This window comes from Lonchura striata, chromosome 20 (assembly GCF_050655825.1).
Source record: "Lonchura striata isolate lonStrDom1 chromosome 20, ASM5065582v1, whole genome shotgun sequence".
Lineage (NCBI taxonomy): Eukaryota > Metazoa > Chordata > Aves > Passeriformes > Estrildidae > Lonchura > Lonchura striata.
Window position 1 is genome coordinate 9,204,855 of NC_140722.1, and position 19,332 is coordinate 9,224,186.

A 19,332-nucleotide genomic window follows, 5' to 3' on the forward strand; every position below is an offset into this window, starting at 1 on the left:
GGCCGGGCACGGCTCTGCGCGGCCGGGGGGGCCGGGGCCGCCCCGCGGGGCCGGGCCCGTCCCCTCCCACCGTGGAGCCAAGTTCAAACCGCGGCCGGGACGGGGCCGGACCGGGCTCCCCGGGACCGCCGCGGGGGCCGCGCCCGCGGGGCTCCATGGTGAGTGCGCCGGGACACCCCCTTCGCCCCGGGACCCCTGCCTCTGCTCCGGACACCCTCCCCGCAGCCCGCTGACCCTCCGGAGCCCGCCGCGCTGCGGGATGGGCTCGGCTCGCCCGGGCTGGGACTTGGGACCTGTCGGGAGGTGACTGGTTCTCCTGAGATGAGGCTTGGATCCGCCGGGAGAGGGGCCGGTCTGTCCGGGAAGGGGGTCGGACTGCTCGGGATGGGGCCAGACCACTTGGGAAAGGGCTTGGAGCAGCTGGAATGGGGCTGGGCTGGGTCCAAATGGGACTTGGATCTTTAGAAGGGTCGCGATGGGACAGAGCTGGGAGCCCGTGAGGAAGGGGCTTGGGTCTGGCTGGGGAAGCTGGTCCAGCTGGGATCAGGCTGCTGTGTCTGGGATGAGGCTTAGACCTCACTGGGATGGGGCTTGGATCTGGCTGGTCCTGAGGTAGAGAACGGAGGGTCTGTCCCTGCCTTGGGGCTCTGGGTGGTGACAGAGTCCCTTTGGGTAGGAGGGAGTCAGGGACAGAGTCTGTCTGGCTGGAAGGACCTGGTGACCCCGGTGGGGTTCCCAGGCTGGCAGCAGGAATTGCCCCTTGCTGCCCTGCTGGCTGGGACTGGCAGGAGTGCCAGCAGGAGCTGCTCTATCAACAGTGGTGATTCCCCTTATCTCCTGGTATTTGCTGGAGGATTAGCGTGAGGATGAGATTAGCTGTGCCTGTCCTGCACCCACGCTTCCCAAGGCTGCTCCTTCCCGAGGCTGCTCCGTCACTGCCAGCTCTGCCCTAGGAAGGGATGTGCCACCTGCCTGCAGCTTGTTGCTGTGGGATGGGGGCAAAGGCAGAAGGAATAACCCTAAATCAGCTGCTGAATTTGCTCTCCTCCATCCTGAAAGAGGAGAAGTCAGGAGGAGGATTTGCCACCTCAGTCTCCCTGCATCCCTCTCTTGTCACTGCTGCTTTCCTGCTTTCCATGGTGGGAGGAAGCACCTACAGCACCTACTGACCTCCTGCCCTGGCTGTTCCCTGGACTACTCTGCACTTCCATCTGGGCTGAGCACTGAGCCCAGGCTTGGCCATCTTGGAATGCTGGAAATGATGTGCTTTCTCCTGAAACTGGGTCCCAGTTTAATAAAGCACTTCGGGGAAGTCATTCCCATTTTCATGGTGAAATTGCACAGCCTTGCCTTCCTGGCAGAGGAGACTTCTGGGGAGCAACCCTTAGACTTTGGTCAGGGTGTCCTCATGGAAGCAGTGCTCTCCTTTGATTATACCCTTGGCTCTCTACTTAATCACCTCTGGGGCAAGATCTCTCAGTGGTTTGCAGGGAGCAAAGCTAGCAGCACAAAGAGGCTTTTCCCTGCCCTTCCCAGCTCCCAGGTGGAGCTCAGCACAGCTCTGCTGGAAGGTGTGTGGTAATGAGGGATGCTGAAGAGCCTGGTGGGATTTCCGCTGGTTATACCTGGGTTTGCTCCTCTCTTTGCATGTGCCCATGCTCTGAGGTGATGGTTGTGTCCTTGTGTTCCCAGAACTGTGTTGTGTTGACTTTTGCCTCATGTTATGCCTCCATCACTCCCATTGAGCTGCAAAAGGATGGGAAAAGGTTTCCTTACCCTTTTGGAGCCAGGTCCAGCTCAGGGTTAAGTAGGGAGCACAGAGCAGGTATGGATTTTACCAATAAAGCCCCCAGGTTCTCACCAAAGAGGACAGATGGAGTGTGCCTGGGCTTGGAATTCAGTGAGGGAAATTCTTCCTTCTGGCTTCTTGGAGCAGAAGAGCAAGTGCAGATGTGGTGGGGAAGGCAGTGACCCCTGAGCTGGGGTGGGGAGCAGCAGGCACAGGCTGCAGGCAGAGCTGTGGCCCCTTCCCCCTCGCTTTGGCTGCAGCACAGGGGTTGCATAGTTGGAAGGAGATGAGCTGCTTTCTGCCTGCCCAGACCTGACACCTGCAGCATGAGGGTTGTTTGGGAGGGGGTTGTGTTTGGGGGGGACTTTTCCTGAAAATGTGAAATGATAGAAATGCCAGGATGGGGCCCCAAGGCTGTGCCATCACTCAGAATGTGGAGACGTGTTGAGCTGTTGGGTTCCTTTCCTGGAACAGATTTTGAGCTCGCCATCCTCACTCTGCTGCTGCTGGGCTGCTCAAATATCCCCAATCCTGGTCACTTGAGCTTGTGCTGGCTTTTCTTCAAAGCTGTGGGATTCATCCCTGCCTCGGAGGGTCCATCCACCCCCTCCCTGTGCCCCTCTGCCAGCTCAGGTGTCAGCACTTGGGGTTCCCCGCTCTGCAGGGGCCAGCACGGGGCTGTTGGAGGTTTGGAGCCAGGAGGCTCAGCAGCAGCTGGGATGTGCTGGTGAGAGCAGATGCTTGTGCTGCTTGTGGTGAAACCCTCAAGCCTGGGATGAGCCTGAGCTGCAGGAAGCTGGAAAAATGCTGTATTAGTTCCATCCATACAGCAGAAGTGTGGGAGCATCCTCTGGAGGGTATTTGGATCCATTTGAGCTGAGGTGTGGATGTTACTGTTGAGGACCAGGCAGCTCCTGCTCCAGCTCCTCTCCAAGGAGCACAGCACCTCCCTCTCTGCTCCCCTTGGGTTTTGGTGCTGAGGTTCTCTGGCCTTGAAATGGCACAAAGTGGGGATCTAGTGGAACCATGTTGGGACAGAGAGCTCAGGGATGAGCCCCACAGACTGACACAGGCCCCTGGCATAGCTCTGTGCCAAGAACCCACCTGCTGGCACGAGAGAGAGCTCTGTGTGTGCCATGGGCAGTGCTGCTGGGCTGGGCTGAAGCTGGAGCAGTTTCCCAAGGGCTTTGCCCCAGGGGGAGATCTGGGAGGATGTTTTTTGGGAGAGGAGACAGTTGAGGCTCCTCCATCACATGTTGCATCTTCAGGTACAGGTCCAATGGAGCTTCTGGCTAGGGATTGAAGGCAGAGCCCAGAACGTTCCTTAATCCCCAGCTGACTCTGAGCCCTTCCCTGGCAGATTTTCCCCCGGGCTCTCTCCTGTGCTGTTCTGCTGCTCCTGCTGGTGGCCGTGCTGAGCAGAGGCAGGAGGTGCAGCATCGCCAAAATCCTCCGGCAGTACCGCGCCGTCATCTTCCATGAGATCCAGAACCTGGTGAGCCGAGGCAGGGCTCTGCCTGGGGCCCAGACTTGCACCCTGGGTGCAGCCCTGGTGAGGGATGTGGGGAGGGAAGCTTCATATGGAGCTGGCTGCTTTGCCAGCAGTGCTGGGGAAGGGTTGTGTTTAACTGGGGGATCCTTGCTCCAAGTGGGAAGCGCCCATCCTGTGAGCTGCTGGATCTTCTTGCTTTATTTCTCCAGAGAAACCTGACTGGGTCGTACAGGAGCGGGAGGGCCGGGCCCGCTTGTCGCTCGGACAAGGTGAGCACGGAGGGAGCCGGGGCTGGGGCATCGCGTGGGCTGAGCCCCCAGGGAGCCACGGAGCCTCCCTCCCTGCCCGGGCCCTGTGCTTCTCCTCTGCAGGACCAGAAGATCCTGCTGTCTATCTACAACATCAGCATGTCCCTGCGGGAGGTGGGGGCTGGCACCCCGCAGGGCCCCGAGGAGCTGGCGGTCTGGAGGGTGGCCAGGAACACCAACTTCGTGCTCCGGGAGAACTGCAGGAAAATCAGCAAGGTAGGAAGCCTTCTCCTTCCCAGCCACATCAGTGATTCCCCGTTCCCAGGGCTGTGGGTAGAGCTTGCCCTGTTTTGTGCTCTCCTGGCTGCCCATGAGGAGTCTCCAGGCTCTGCCTGCTTCACTCCAGGAGCTGGGGAATGCTGATTGCACATCCATCCCTGGGAGCTTCAGAATAACCAAGGGAGGGAAGTTCAGTTGTGGCATTGTGGGCCAGGCTGGTGGGGTTTTGCCACTGGCTCCCAAGTGGGTTTTTCCACATGTGCCATGATGCCATGGCTGAGGGGAACACAAGGCCTTGTCCTGGTGGGATGGGCACCCTGTGGGTGCATTCACCCTGTCCTGCTCTTTATCCTGAGTGCTCATAGGCAAGAATTGGGATTTCTCCCCTAAGGGCTGGTCTGGGTTCCTCTGGCTTCTCCAAAGCTCTGCTGGGGAAACCTCATCCAGGAGGATCCCTGTGGCAGCAACCAACAGGGAAAACCAAGGGCAGCAGAGCATGAGCTCCCAGCTTTGCCTGACCCTGGCACAGGGCTGGGACTGTCCTCCCTGTCACTGCCACTGGGGACATCGGCTGGGGACAACCCTGCCTGAGCTCTGCTGGTGTGGGATGGAGCTGCTGCTGCTGCTCTGGAGATCTTACCTGGTGTCCGTGGGCAGCTCAGACAGGGGCAGCCACCTTTGGGGACCCTTGGGGACCTGAGACCATGTCCATGCCGTGGCCATAGGCAGTTTGGCCACTTCAGCCGTGCAGAGCCTTGGTGCCTTTTGTCCCTGACTAATGTGTCTGTGATGTGGGGGGGATTTCTGCCGCCTCCCCCGGCGCACGGAGCGCAGAGCCCAGCGCGCACCGGCGCGGCCCCGGCGCGGCGCGGGGCAGCCGCCCGCAGGAGGAAGCGGCTGCGGGAGATCGGCAGGAAGGCGGAGAGGCTGGCGACCTGCTGGGAGAAGCTCAATGCCCTGCACGCACCCCGCCAGGCGCCCTGGGACTCGTAGGGACGCCCTCGCCGCACGCCGCGGGGATGTGCTGCTCCAGCTCCAGGGCTGCCGGTGGCTCCTTTGGGAACCTGGGACAAACTCAGCCCTGAGGGCGGAGAGGTTGCTGCCAGCAGATGCCCAAGCTGAATTCATCCTCCTGCTCCAAGCGGCTCCCAGGCACCGGAGCCACCACCCCTGGCTGGGGCTGGCAGGTTGGTGTGCTATGGGATGGCTGTGGCAGACACCTGGAACACCAGAAACACTGAGAAGAAGGGAAAGAGCACAAAAGAGAAGGTGAGGTGTGGATTCTTGCTCGCTCCCGGCCCTGCAGCACCTGCTGCTCTCTTGAGGACAATGGGTGTGTTTTGGGGCAGAAAGAGGACATGTGGGGCCATGGCTCTGGGGGCTCTGTTGGAAGTGAGGCCACAGTGCATCTGCAAGGCTCTGAGGTTATTTGAGCTGTGCATGGGGACAGGCGTCCCTGAGGCTCTGCTGGGATGTGCAGAGCAGCCGGGCACCCACAGCGGACAGGGAAGAAAAGGTGCATCATTGGGCACCTGGGGAAGCCTGGAGGGTTCTGATATCCAAAAATGCCAGGCAGTGTGGGGGCTTGAGGCCAAGGCTCAGTCTTGGTGACAGGCAGCACTGTGGAGGGACCCAGCTTCTTGGCACTGTGGGTGCCCCAGCACGGAGGGAATGGTGGGGTGAGGTGAAGTGAAGGGCATCCTCCTTTGTCAGGGCATTCTCCCTTGTCATTGTGCTCTGCCAGCACTCTGCTTGTGGCCTCCACTGCTTTGTTGGGTGGCAAACAGCCTCTGGGAAGCCAGAAATAAAACCTCTTCTTCCCTGGAAGTACTTTGGGTGCTTTATCTGGTGATCCAGGGGCTCTTGTGCTGCGGATGGAGCTGGCACAGTGCTGGGTCTGGCCATGGTGCTGGGCCCGTGGAAGCCCAGGCAGAAGCCCGCAGCAGTGGAGGGCACAGCGACATCCTTCCTCTGCTCACTCTATCTGCATCCCTGGTGTGGAAACCAGGCGCTGCTTTTTTGGAAGGAGCGACAGCTAGGAGGGCCTGCAGTGTGCCCCTGCCTCAGTTTCCCCAGGCCGCCTGCCCGCGTGGCTGTCGCGGCGCTGGGGGGCTGTGGAGGACACGAGATGGCAGCAGCGGGCTGTGTGTGCTGAGCGGAGCCCGCGCCGTGCGTTCCCGTGGCCGCACCAGCATCGCCGGGCTCGTCCCCGCTGAGCCTCGGCCACCGAGCCCGGTCCGGGCAGGGCTGTGCCCAGGGGGGCACTGAGCGCTGCCAGTGAGTGGGGTACCCCCTCATTCCCCGGAGGAGGTGGGGGGCGGCTTTCCCTGAGGGTTTTTGGGAGTTCAAATTACGAACGGGGGATTCAGGGAGGGAAAGGCAAGGGATGCTCAGGGGTTCTTGCCCACCCCCTGCCTCTGGGAATTGGGCTGGGAGGCGCTGGGAGGGCTTCATAAGCAGGGGTGGGTGGGTGAGAGCCCTCCCTGCCCTGGGCACATCAGAGTCCCTGGCTGGAGCAGGGTGCAGGCAGGACTGGTTGATTTGATGGGGCAGGACAGGGACCCTGGTTCGGGGCTCAGAGCTGGGGGTGCAGCCTGGGGATGCTGCTCTTGTGGGGTCCCTGGAAGATGCTCTCTGCCTGGCACCAGGGGCCATCCAGGGAGCCACAGCTCAGCACATCCCAATGCCAGAGGCCTCCTGGTGCTGTGCTCCCCCCTGGCTGGCCCCATAGTGCCTGGGCTCCTTCCTCTCAGCTCCATCCTCCTCCTCGGGAGCCAGCACTGCCCTTTCTGCTGCCCCCGCAGGAGGTTTTGCACTGGTTCAGTTCCTAGGTTTTTTTCTTATTCCTCCTCCCTTATCCCAACCACCATCCCTCCACAAACCACTAGCATCCCAAAATAGCCCTATTGACACTTGATATCCCGTGGATGTGGCAGGGGGCCACAGCAGGACCTGACAGCTCAAGCACCAGCAGGATCGGGATGATGGCTTGGGACAGAGTGACTCACAGCCCTTCTCTTTATCAAGGCTGGAGCAAAGTCCCCCTCCAGTGACCTGTCAGCACCTTCCCAGATAAACCAGAGCAAAACCCACCTCCCTTTACTACCCTTCACTCACAGGCAGCTGCTGCTGGGAACCTGGTGTGCCAGTGGGCATGAGTGCATGGAAAGGAAGGAAAGAGTGAAGGAAGAAGCAACAGGGAGGGAGGGGGAAAAACGAGGTCGTTGTGATGGTGGAATCACGGCAAAAACAGCCGGAAAAAGGAAACAGGCCCTGAAAAGTCAAATAAAAATAGCAGCGAGGCGAACCCAAGTGTGCAGCACATGGGAGTGAGAGCATTTCCTTCGAGGGCAGCACCGCGCGCTCCCGGCTGCTCCGGGGGGGCCGCTCTGATGTGGCTCCAGCTGCTGCCAAGGCCCCCCAGTCCCCCCGTGCTGTGCCAGGCACTTGGCAGCAGCTCAGAGCCCAGCCAGCCCCTGCCTTGCCCGGGGTCCCTGTGAGCCTTTGTGCAAATCCCTCCTCACTGCGGCCGCACAGGCTGCACACGGGTGCTGGAGCTGAGGGGATGCAGGGGCTGGGGGCTCCTGGCCCAGACCCTGCCCTGTGCCCTGTGCTCGCTCTGCCAGATGCATCCGAGCACTGTGCGAGCAGCACAATCTCTGCTTCCTCCCCTCCCCGCTTGTTTTGCAATCCCAGCAGGGTCCCGCTGGGAGCTGGGGGTTGGTGGAGTGGCTGCGGGGACAGGGACAGGGGCGAGGATGGGGGCTGGTGCTCCTTGCCAGGACCAGTGGGCTGCATCCCAGCCCGGCTTGGGGCTAAGCTCAGAGGCCAGCAGAGCCCAGCGCGGGGGGCACTGTTCTGGGGGACAGTGAGGGGGGATCAGAGTGGGGTGCAGCCCAGGGCCTGTACAGGGGTGCAATGCCCAGGTGCTGTGCTGCGGGTCCACACCAGGGTGTGCCTGAGAACTGTGTGTGGGGAGCTTTGCCAGGGGTCCATACTGGGGGACAGGGGCTGCTGTGGTTCCACAGAAGCATGTTTCAGCCCTCCTCACCACCAGTGTCCCACTGAAATGCAGCTGTCCCTGAGCTATCACCATCTTGGGCTGCCAGCAGCCCCTCTTGGCTCTGCGGGACCCTTGCCCACATAAGCCCTCTGCTTCAATCTTCACTCTCTCTGCAGCAGGACTGGGGACCCAACCCCTGGCAGCCCTGGCACACTCAGGCTGTGTCTGATGGAGCAGAGCAGCATTTTGTTCTCTCCCATCTCCCTGCAGCTTCGTGAAGCTGCTGAAAGCCCAGATTTACAGTGTGATAAACGCTGGAGGCTCTGCAAAATATCTGACTGCTCCATCCTTTGGAGAGAGACTGATTTGGAGGAGCGGGGAGCTCTGGGCAGCACACCCAGAGGCAGAACAGCGCAGAGGGTCTCAGGGAGGAGGGGTGGCGGGGACTGGGGCTGATGGAGCCGTGCCATGACCCAGGTGGGTCCCAGCACCCCTGGCCGTGGGTCACCAGGCGCCCAAGCCCCTGTGGGCAGTGGGAAAGCGCTGACCCCCCGCCCCCATCATTTCTTGGGCCTCTTGCTTGTTTTTGGAGCATCTGCCGACCAGATTGTGCCGCGGCGTGCCAGGGTGCCCGTGCCAGGACATGCCAGCCGGGAGGCGGGGTGTGCCCAGGCCCGGCTCCGGGTGTGCTTCCCTCCCTGCGCCCTCATTGCTCGCTCCCCTACTGGGTGCCGCGGGCTGCTCAGCGGGAGCCTGCGTCCTCATCCTCGCCGGGAAGGGCTGGGAGATGCTGGAAAGCGGCTGCTCCGCTGTCTCCGACAGCAAGAGGTTCGCAGCCTCGGGACCGTGCCTGCGTGTGGATGTGAGCGAGTGCTGGGATGTGTGTGCACAGATGTGTGTGTGCATGTGTGCCCGTGCATCACATGTACGTGTGTGTGCACATATGTGTATGTGCGTGAGCACACTGTGTGTGTGTGTGTATACATGTGTGTCTGGGCACACGCCTGGGGTGTTGTGAATGTGTGCAGGGCTGTGCACACACGTGTGTGTGATTTCAGGTGTGTGAACGCTTGTGCATGGGGCTCCTCTCCACGGCTGCTTCCCGACAGGGTCTCTCAGCCCCCGGTGCCGCTGACCCCGTGCCCCTCTCCCCGTGCCGGGGCTGCCATCGGAACCCGCAGGCCTCGAGGTGGGCGCTGCCGGTTTGGCCCGATGCGATCGCGGCTCCCCGGGCGGGTGCCGGTCCCGGCGGCTCTCCCCCAGCGGGAGCCGGGCACTGCTGAGGGGCCGGGCCGGTCCCCGCTCCGGTGGCTCCACACCGCCGTGGGACACATCCACACTGAGCTGCCAAGAAGATGAGTGGCTTCTGGGGCTCGTTTGGGGAAGGGGGAACCGAGCTGCCTCCCGCCCCCAAAGCCCCTGGCCCCACTGCTCAGCCCGCAGCATCCTGCGCCGGAGCCCATTGTTCGGCCGCGCCGGGCTGCGGGGCAGGATTTCTTTGTCAGAGCTCGGCAATATTTTATTCTAACAATTAACCAAACACGCCCGGCCCCCCAAGCCTGTTTGTGATTATTGGAGGGCGAATTCCCCAGCCTCTCTCCCTCTTGGTGTTGGCTCCGCCTGGGGCTGCACCGGGTGGAAGGGATCCAGCCCCTCTCCCACCCGCTCAGGGTTGGGGACCCCCAACCTCGCCGCCAGCCCCCCGCTCCTGCAGCCAGCGCTGGGGGGCTCGGTGGTCTCGGCCCCCTCGGGAGCCCGCGAGCATGGCCCGCATTGTCTCGGCAGCAGCGGGACCCGTGGGGGCGCAGGGGCAGCGGTGATTCACGGCGGGGGGATGTGAATCACAGCCTCGCTCTCCGGGCAGGATGCGGCCCCGCGCTCCCAGCCTGCCGCATGCCAGCCGTGGACCGCAGGCTTTGTCCTCCGCAGGGTGGAAGCGGCTCGCTGCCCGTGGTGGGATGGGATGGGGCCACTGCTCTTCCTGGGATGCTGGCGCAGCTTTCCCAGCTCCAGCTTCGGGGTGGGATGAGGGTGCTGCGGCTGCGGGTGCCTCCTGCGTCCTGGCTCTTTCCGAGGCTCCTCTTTGTGCTCGGGCTGCATCCTCGTTGCTGCGCTAGTGGTAAAAAAGGTTGGCGCTTCCCTTTGCAAACTCTCCTGGAGGGTGAATTGCCCAGTTCAGGTTATCAAAAACCTGTAGAGACTTTGCTCGGAGCCATCTCCTTGCTGCTGCAGTTCCACGTTCCGGGCAGTGGATGCTGAGTTCCTTTCCTGTAGCTGTGGCCTGACCTGGCAGCCTCCGCCAGTGCTGCCCGTTGTGGGCAGGGGACTCTGGAGCTGAGGGTCGGGGTGAGCACTGAGGGTGAAGCCGCTCGCTGGGAGCGAAGCAGCCGAAGCCAGTGCCCTGCAGAGCGGCCGTCTGCGCTCGTCGGGGCTATTAACCATCCTGGGGAGACAGGGCAGGTCGTTTCTCTGGCTGCTGCCGGGAATGAGCGGATGCTGGGACCACTGGGACACGGGACGGGGGTTGCAGCTGCAGGGTGGGAGGACGGAGAGGTGACCAGTGCTACGGTGCTGACCCAGCTATGCCGGCATCCATGGCATGGGGCCGGAGCGAGTGCAGGCAGCGTCTCAAGCCTGCTGATCCTGCCGGTAACAGTCCCTGGCCCTCCCTGCTGCTGCACGAACGCCACTGCCTAAACCTGCTCCTTCAGAGCCAGGGCTCCTTCCTCAGCGCTGCTGTCTGGCCCCGGGCTCTCAGCCTGATCCTGGATCTTAAAATACAGCGAGTCGTCGAAGCAGAGCCGCTCGGGCGGCCGGGCCAGGCAGGGCAGCCCGAGGGCGGCACCGGTGAGCAGCCCGGCGAGCAGCGAGGCGCCGATGGCCACCGCCAGCCCCGCCGCCTGGCACAGCGCCTGCCGGCCCCCCCACCGCCCCTGCACCACCTCGCTGCCATTGCCCCCAGCGGGAGACAGCTGAGAGGGCTGGGAGCCGGAGGTGTCCTCGGATGCCACCAGGACGGCCGCGACGCTGGCTGCGGCGCCGAGGATGCCGGGCAAGCCGTGGAGGTTGTGGATGCCGCACTGGTCGTGGAGCGCGAGTTTCCTCCGCAGGAGCGCGGTGAGGAACCTGAAGCCGAGGACACACACCACGGCCGAGAGGCTGCCCAGGGCAAGGGCGGCCACTGGTGGCATGGCCATGTCGGCCACCACGCCGATGGCCACCCCGCCGGCCAGGCTGCCGTTCTGCAGGTGGCCGGGGCTGAGCTTGCCGTCCCTCTCCAGTAGGCTGGAGGCCACCACGGTGGTTATGGCACCGGAACTCATGGCCAGGAGGGTGTTTAGGATGGCACGGTGCTGGGCATCGCCTGGTTGGCAGAGGACAGCCACGAAGCTGGGCCAGAAAACCCAGAGGATGAGTGTCCCCACCAGGGACATGAGGTCAGAGCTGGTTGTTGGGGTCTCCTTGGGGTGCAGTGGCTGCTGTGTTGCCTTGAACAGAGCCTTGGACACACCAAGGCCGAAATAGCAGGAGAAGACGTGGATCGTGATGGTGCCGCCCACATCCAGAACGCCCAGACAGGTGACAATGACCCACTCGCTGGCGAGGTAGCTGGGGATCTCACAGGTGGCCATGATGAGCAGCTGGCAGGGGCTGGCCCTCCCCAGGATGGCCCCCACGGAGATGAGCACTGTCACAGCAGCGAACTCAGAGATGAGGAGTTTGTGGAGGTCCAGGTGGATCTGGCCATGGTGGAAGTGGTGGAGCAGGCCCTGCAGCACCAGCGCCCACTGCATGGAGAAGTTGAGCAGGAGGAAGTTGTGGGTGAGGGCACTGAACCCGTAGCGGGGCAGGAAGGTCAGCAGGAGTCCCAGCCCCACCACCAGCATCACCTGGATGTCCTGGAAGAAAGGGAAGGTTCTGTAGACCTGGTTGGCCACCAAGTTGGTATCCTCTGCCTGCGCCGAGGGCTCATCATAGATGACGAAGAGGGCAAAGAAGAGGAGCAGGGCACCCTGGAAAAGCCCCAGGAAGAGGGGCAGGAGGTGACGAGGATAGGTGGAGGATGGCACAGCCATCCTGAGGGGGCAGGAGGGGATGGTAGTCAGTGGTCAGCAGGGCAGTGGTGTGAGGTGACAGCCCAGCAGCGCTTCTGGGGTGAGCTCCACTTGCTCCTACATCAGGGGTTTTATGGCCACAGTTAATTGTTAACCAAAGATCTAAGTTTATGTTCCAGAAGATGAGGGGTTTGCCCCTCCCTTCTTTAAACACAACACCCATAAAATAACCACATGTTCTTGTTTGGCCGCCATAAAAGTGGACATGAGAGGCATTATGATTTTGAAGGGAAACAAGAAAAACCTGTGGTGGGGCAGATGAGGGAGAAGGAGTTTGGTGAGGAGCTGGCCAGGTATGAGGGTACCACGGCACTCACTCCTGTTGAACTCATCCCCATCCAGGAATGAGGACCTCCCTGCTGCAACCCTGGAGTGATGCTGGCAGCTCAGACAGCGGCAGCTCCCACTCTGGCTCTGCCACGTTCCACTCCAGGATGGCCCTGGCACTGCCACCACCCCATTCTGCGGGATGATGCACGTTTTCCTTATCCACCACTTGGATTTTGCAAAGCTCCAAAGCCAGGGCCGAAAAGATCATTTTCTCACAGGTTTGCATTGGCTTAAATGGCTGGATATTCATTAACAATTAGCGCGCGAGAAAAACAAAGCCCAGAGCAGCCAAGCAGCTACCCCGAAGTTTCTGGGTTGCTGCTTAGTGTGACATTTTGCCAGTGAATGTCTGGAAAAAAAAAGAAATTAAAAAAAAAATATATGAGAACCACAAGAACAAAAGGCAGAAGGGTTGGTAAATATTTGTTCCAGAGAGGAGATATTTTTGTGCTGTCCCTGATCTCAACACCCCTGCCGCGGGCGCTGGCTCCGCGCCGCTCTTCGTCATTGTTACTGGAGGATGAGGCAGGCGAGGGCGCAAAATGGGAAACAATTGTTGAATAATCTGCACGAGGCTCCTCTGCCAAACCCTCCCCGGCCATTTTTCAACCCAGAGATGCTGGAAATGGGGGCAACAGAGAGGAGGAGGTGGCGCTTTGAAGGCAGTGCCTTTGATGGGTGAGGAAGGGCTGTGTTGCACCCAAACCATGGCCAACAGCAAGAGAGGGGTGGTGGGAGCAGTGGGGGTTTTGGGATGGGAGTTGGGATGCTTTGTCTGCCCCTAACATGTCCCTGCTGCATGGCTGATGGTACTAAGAGCAGTGGATGCTCCCATGGGGATCCCTCATCCAAGGAAATGTGGGGCTGGGGTCTTCAGGGTGCCATTCGGATCTTTGTTGTCTCTGAGGTGGCTGGGGATGGGTTGGGTTGGGTTGGGTTGGGTTGGGATGGGATGGGATGGGATGGGATGGGATGGGATGGGATGGGGTGAGTAGGCAGGATGCTCCAATTGCTTCTGCCTCTGCCTGCACAGGGGCACAGCTCAACCCACCTCCTGTGGGTGCTGCCAGCTCCCAGCTCCACCAGGCACTGAAGGACAAAGGGATGCAGGCAAAGCCTCCTCAACCCGTTGCTGGTATAAAAAAGGCAAAGAAAGGGGATTTCAGCCCCCAACTCCTCGCCTCCTGTGTCCCTTTGCACACCACACCAGCCCATCAAGGGGATTCTCAAGGAGAGTTACTGGCCTGGTACAGTGAAACCTCTTTGGTTGATTGTGGGTGAGATACAAACCCAGGGAGATGCTTGAAGCAGGTTATGCTCCAGTGATGGAGGAGCTGGGCTGCTCTTACAGAGCTGAGGAAGCATTTTGGCTCTGGGTCAGCAGGAGTTGGGCTCCTCTCAGTGTGGCTAGAGGTGGGTGCTGCCTGCTTGCCCCTCTCCTGCTCTGCACAGCATCTCAGCCTGCCTCTTCCTGCTTTGATTTGGGGCTTTTTAAAGGTGTGGTTACATCAAATGCTGAAAGGAAAGGCTATTCATCAGCTCTTTTAAGAAATACAGTGCTTGGAAGACTTCAAGGTTATGGCTCAGTGCCTCCTGCAAGGAGGATGAAGAAGATGCTGGAGGGATACATCCTTCCCAGCACTGCCAGATCTGCTGGAGAGGACAAAGAGCACATTGGGAAGTTTGGGATATAAATGCTCTCCTGGATCTGGCCATCGTCTCTGGCAAGGGGCAGAGGCATGTGGCACCAGGAGGCTGGGGTCTCTCAGAGTTGGGTCAGGAGATGCTGGGGACACAGGGGAAGCTCCTGTGCAGGGCTGGACTCAGTGCTTGGGGACAGGGTGCTTGAGGGGGTGGCACGGCTCCGTCAGTGAGCAATAGGGAATTGCAGGGTCAGCAGGATGTCCTTGGACACACAGCCTTTTTCCACTTGGAAATCTTGCTCTGGCAGCACTTGAGGATTTGGGATGTTTCTCTGGGCTTCTGGGATTCTCTGTGATCCACAGCTCCTCACCTCTGCCACATCCACGGGGCCAACCAACACCACATTCCTTTGATGAGCTGTTGGGTACCACAATCCCCTTCCCTTGGGAAAAGCCATCCTGTGAGCCTTTCCACTTCCTGAACCAGATGAGGCACAAAAAGCAGTGATGCCCAAGTACTCCCCAGACCAAAGACCCCGCAGCTGAGAGGGGGGGAAACCCTGCCAAGTTGCAGATTAAAAAATAACCTTTATGGCACCCATAAAAGAAGGTCAAAATTCCAAGAGGTCGCTGGGAAGGTGAAAGTCCCCCCCAGCCCTGGAGCACCCCTGAAGGCAGCGAATGATTAACCCCAGAGTGCAGGGTGCACCATTGGGATGCCACGGTCCCTGTGGGGAGAAGTCCAATCCCTCCAGTAACATTTTCAGGCACACCGAGTTTTCTCTTGGCACCAAAGGAGAAGGGATGGAGGAAGCATCTGGCGAGGGCCTGGGCAGCAGGGAGGGAGGGGAGCATTGAATTCCACCCCCCACATCCCCCTTTCACTGGGGGGGGCAGTTGTTTTATGGCAGGAGGACTGGGGAACCATTTTAGCAGGATCCACGCTGGGACTGCTGGAGGAGTTCCCCGCTGAGGGCTGGATACAAAGAAAAGCTGAATTAACCGAGGGTCATATAAGGCAACAGGATCTGACAGATCCGAGCCAATATATGCTGGCAGCAGCCAGTCCATGGCACTGTGAGAAACACTCCTGCAAATTTAACAAATCCCCACGGTCTAGAAAGTCATGTACAAGAAATTACTAATGAAGGGATCTAGTCATATCTGGATTTCCAGACGTTGGTCGTGCTCCCACCGTGTTCTGCAGGCCATATAAGTCCATGGATCTGAATCCCGGGTGCTGCAGGCCGGCAGGATTGTTCCGATCATCTTGCCTGACCTCCTGCGTCAGTCGGAGAGGGCTCCCGGCAGCAGGGGATACCGGGCGCTGGCGGCTGGATCCTGCGGCTCGGCGGGCTGGCCGGGGATGGAGAGAGAAGCCCGAAGGGGAGCAAGGTTTGGGAACGCTGCTGTGGCAGTGGAGGGGCCGGGTGCTCCCATCACCCAGTGGTGATGCGCTGGCACCCAGGTGGGTGCTGGGGACCCGCTGATGGAGCTCCAAATTCATCCCTGCAGGGCAGCACCGTGTGATGGGAAGAAGCTGCTGACAGCAGTCCCGACCTGGGCATCGCTCTTTAACCCCAGCTCCCTTCAGCCTGGAGCACCCCAAAATTCCCCGTTTCCTAAAGACCCTACCAGAGAGCCGGGCTACCTGCGCAGCTCCGACTCTGCTCCATCCCCTCCCTAGGTCCTACAACCACCATCCTCCTGCTGCCTGAAGGAGCCGGGAGCGATCACCGGGAATGTTCTCGGAGCTCCGGAGCAGCTGTGACCCCGCGGGCCCCGGTGCCGGCTGTCAGGCGGCGGGCAGGGGGCCAGCCCCCTCCTCCCCAGCCCCTCGCAGCCGGGTCCTGCCGGGTGGGGGGGACACAAAGCCCAACAGACGTCACCCCGGCATCACGCGGTCCAAAGTGGCCTTCTCCATCTTGTTAGCACATTGTGTAACACAACATGTGGAGGCGCTGGGACCGCACACGCATGCACTCCCCGACAGCCCAACCGGGGGGAAAAGAGGGAGGGGAGAAAAAAAAAAAAAAAAGAAAATCCTAAGGAGAGGAAAAAAAAAAAAAAAAAAGGAAGCAATTTAAGCTTTGAATCTTTCTCTTTAAAATGTTCTCATGGCTTCATTAGAATTTGCAGCCACAGAGGCTTTGAAGAACATGGTATAAGGAGTGAAACATCTGGAAAAATTAGGATTAATGAAAACATAATTCCCAAGACTAAAGGAAAGATTAATCCTGTGTTACCACTTGTGTGTTCCACAGCTTTTCCCCAGCTCGTAACACTGAACTTATTAAATCGCCCTGAGCTGAGTTTTCCTTTTCTCTCTCCCTCCCCTATGGAGCCCAATGGAAGCGGCTGATGCCAAATGTGAGGATAACCAACTGTGCTGGCCAGTGCTGGTCTGAGCACACCCAGACCTGTGCCCAGGTGTGCACCCCCTGCCCAGCACACCTGCTGGGGGTCTGTGGGTGGGGGTCCAGAGGGTTTTAGGGTGCCCTGTACTGGGCTGGTAGGTGCTGTACCCCATTGGGGCTGCACCTGCTCCTGCCTGGGGTCCTGAGCAGGGTGGGGGCTCACCAGCTCGTGGGATGGGGGATGCTGAGGAATTAAAGATAAATTAATTAAAGAACCCCCTTTTCTGCTGCTGGATGTTTGCCCAGGGTGAGACTGAAGGCACTGGTGTCTTTGGGTGGCATTTCTGTGAGAGCAAGGGTAGCCCTGGTGATGCACCACGCTGTGCCACGCTGTGCCCTGCTTGCCATGCCACACCATTCCATACTGTGCTGTGTCATGCCATATCAAACTGTGCCACACCATTCCATGCTGTGCTGTGCCATGCTGTGCCATTCCACGCTGTGCCATTCCACGCTGTGCCAAGCCATGCTCTAGCACTACCCCTGCTCCAGGATCCGGGCTGTGACCAGGGGGTTGGGACATGCCAGCCCCGTGCCTGCTGGCAGTGTTCAGCTTTGCCACTGTGGTGCTGGAGGGTATTGGGGGCTTGCATTAGCTGTGCCAGCCCCTGTTCAAGCGCCCTGACAGAGCTGTCCTGAGGTCTTGGGCTACTCCACATGGAGCTCAGACACACTGAGGGACCCTCTGGGGTGACAGACCCTTTGTCCCTGTAAAATCCTGCAGCAATTCCTTTGCCACCAGCAAGTACAACCAGTGGGTGCCAGTGCTGGTTTGGGGTTGCATCAGATGTTTGGGGGTCACATCAGATGTTTGGGGTCGCATCAGATGTTTGGGGGTCACATCAGATGTTTGCCCCTGCAGCTTTATCAGCACAGCCTCTGATCTGCTCAAACGGGTGGGGCCGGGGCCGGAGCGTGTCCCTCCCCAGACCGAGAGCTGTGGAATCGTGGTGGGGAGTCCGTGGGAAGAAGGAAAACAAGGAGATCTCACTCCATTACATCTTCACCCATCCCTCCCTGGGCACAGGGAGGCCGGGCACTGCCAGCTCCACACCTGGGCTGGCTCTGCTGATCAGCCCCGCAGCGATCGCGCAGCTGGAGCCTGCAGGGATCGGGATGCTCCGAGCGATGGGGACAGAGAGCAGCGCCCGTTCTGCGGGTCTGCGGGGCTTTGGGTGGGCTCTTGCCTGCTGAGTGCTCCCCACCACGTCAGGGTGAGGGAGCCAGATGTTTTCCACATCCCCTCCTTGCCTTCTGGCCCGGATTATGCCAGGACTGCATCTGGATGGGGCCGAAGGTGTGTTTGACCCAAGCACGGCTGAACAGGGCTCGTTTGCCCCAGGCCTGGTCGGAAAACGCTGCTTTGCCCCACACACGGAGCGAAGGAGCAGGCAGCGTGCCCAGGCCACTCCCCAAGAAGGGGACGCTCCCAGGGGACTCAAGGGGACCCCTCTCTCCCTCCTTCCCACGCTGCTGTCCCGCTCAGCTCCAGCTTGTTTTCCAGAGAGGAAACCGACAACCTTGCTATTATTTTTTTTTCCTAAATTTTTTGTTTTGTTTTGTTTTCTATTTTCCTTTTTCTCCCAGTGTGAGCGGCGGGGCCCAGCTGGGGGGCAGCGGTGCCGGCGGGGCCAGGTGCCGGCGGGGCGGCGCGGGAGGTGCCCGCCGGCCGCGGGGGGACAAAGCCGGCGGCGGCCCGCGGTGCTCGCGGCCGCACTGTGGGAGCGACGAGGGGATGGATGAAGGTCACATCCTGCCACTCTTCCGATGCCCGGCACCAGGAAAAAGCTGCGCTTTGTAAATATAAAAATAAACAACAAACTCTTCCCCCCATTTACCACCTTTCCCCCCCTCCGCCCCAAAGAAAACAACAGCCCCCGCGGCATCGCAGCCACCTGCTCGGGGAAGTGATTTTTCATATAGGCAGGAAACGGGGGTCTAATTAAATCTGGGGTCAAGAACATAAAGGGAGAACGAAGTTTATTTAGGAGTCCTCGAGGAGGGTGGGAGGGAGATGCTCAGCAGGACTGTGGGGGAACCGTACGACGGTGTTTTGGTGGGGCTGGGGGGGAACCTGGGGGTGTTTTGGCCCCAGGGTGAGTGGCGGGGCATCACCTTCCTCCTGTCAGCGGGTCCAGCGTGCCACAGGGACAGTGGTGGCAGTTCGGTCCTCACCAGGGCAGGGATGCTCTGGGGGACTCCCCACTCTCCCTATCCCCCTGCGGGTAGAGAAAGGAACCCGGGGAGCGTCACGCTCAGACCTACAAGAGTGTCCCCAAGCCTTCAGCGAGATCATATGAGGTTCCTGTTTCACAAGACGGAGGATGGCATTTCCATTGTGCTCGCCGGGGATGTGTTGCAACGGGGCAGCCGCTTCCATCCTTTGTCCTCCTCCCCGCAGAGGAGGAGTCTCAGCCTCTGCCAGGGTGACCCGTCACACCCTGCCGCCCCCCCCCAGCCACCAAATTTGGCTCCACTGGCCGCGGCAGCCCTCCTCGGCGGGTCCCGTCCGCAGGCATCGCCCCACCGCCGGCGCTCTCCAAGGGCTCCTCCTCGCAGCCGCCGCGCTCGGTGCCCTCGGCCGGGGTCCCCACCAGGTTAGGGACACTCCAGGAAGGTGATCCCCACCTCGAGCCGCTCCCAGCGCCGACCCTGGGGTGCTCCAGCTGCCTTCCCCTTCCCGCTGCGGGGCTCCTGCCTAAATTTCACCACCAATTAATAAACGAAGAACTGACCCCACCAAAGCCCGACTGGGGAGCCCTGGGTGCTGGCAGCAGCCCCAGCTCCCGGGGTTGATGCCACCACCCCAGCCCCTCTCCCATGCCCGCAGGGGGCAGCTTCCAGCTTTTAGGAAGCACTGCAAAGACCTTTGCCTTTGGGTCGGGTGCTCCCAGCCCGGACCCGCTTTCTATTCCTCAGCTGGGGTGTGCCGAATATAAAGTATCACAGCATTGTTATGAAAAATAATTCAAACCCACCAAAAAGGCCAGCAGCAGATGGAAGGGTGAAATCGGAG

General features: G+C 60.3%; 1 protein-coding gene and 1 pseudogene across 2 annotated transcripts; one reads left to right on the top strand and one right to left on the bottom strand.

The window, feature by feature from the left end:
• Nucleotides 1-77: 77 nt before the first annotated feature.
• Nucleotides 78-5,635, top strand: C20H20orf204 (chromosome 20 C20orf204 homolog). The gene is made up of 5 exons (XM_085558194.1): nt 78-158; nt 3,150-3,284; nt 3,491-3,550; nt 3,653-3,805; nt 4,643-5,635. The coding sequence occupies exons 1-5, from the start codon at nt 156-158 to the stop codon at nt 4,799-4,801; spliced, it is 510 nt and encodes a 169-aa protein (XP_085414320.1). The 5' UTR covers nt 78-155; the 3' UTR covers nt 4,802-5,635.
• A 3,657-nt stretch (nt 5,636-9,292) lies between these two features.
• On the bottom strand, nt 9,293-13,885 carry LOC146765728 (ammonium transporter Rh type A pseudogene; annotated as a pseudogene). The gene has a single exon (XR_014949668.1). The product of XR_014949668.1 is annotated as an ammonium transporter Rh type A pseudogene (transcript).
• Between the last annotated feature and the right edge of the window lie 5,447 nt (nt 13,886-19,332).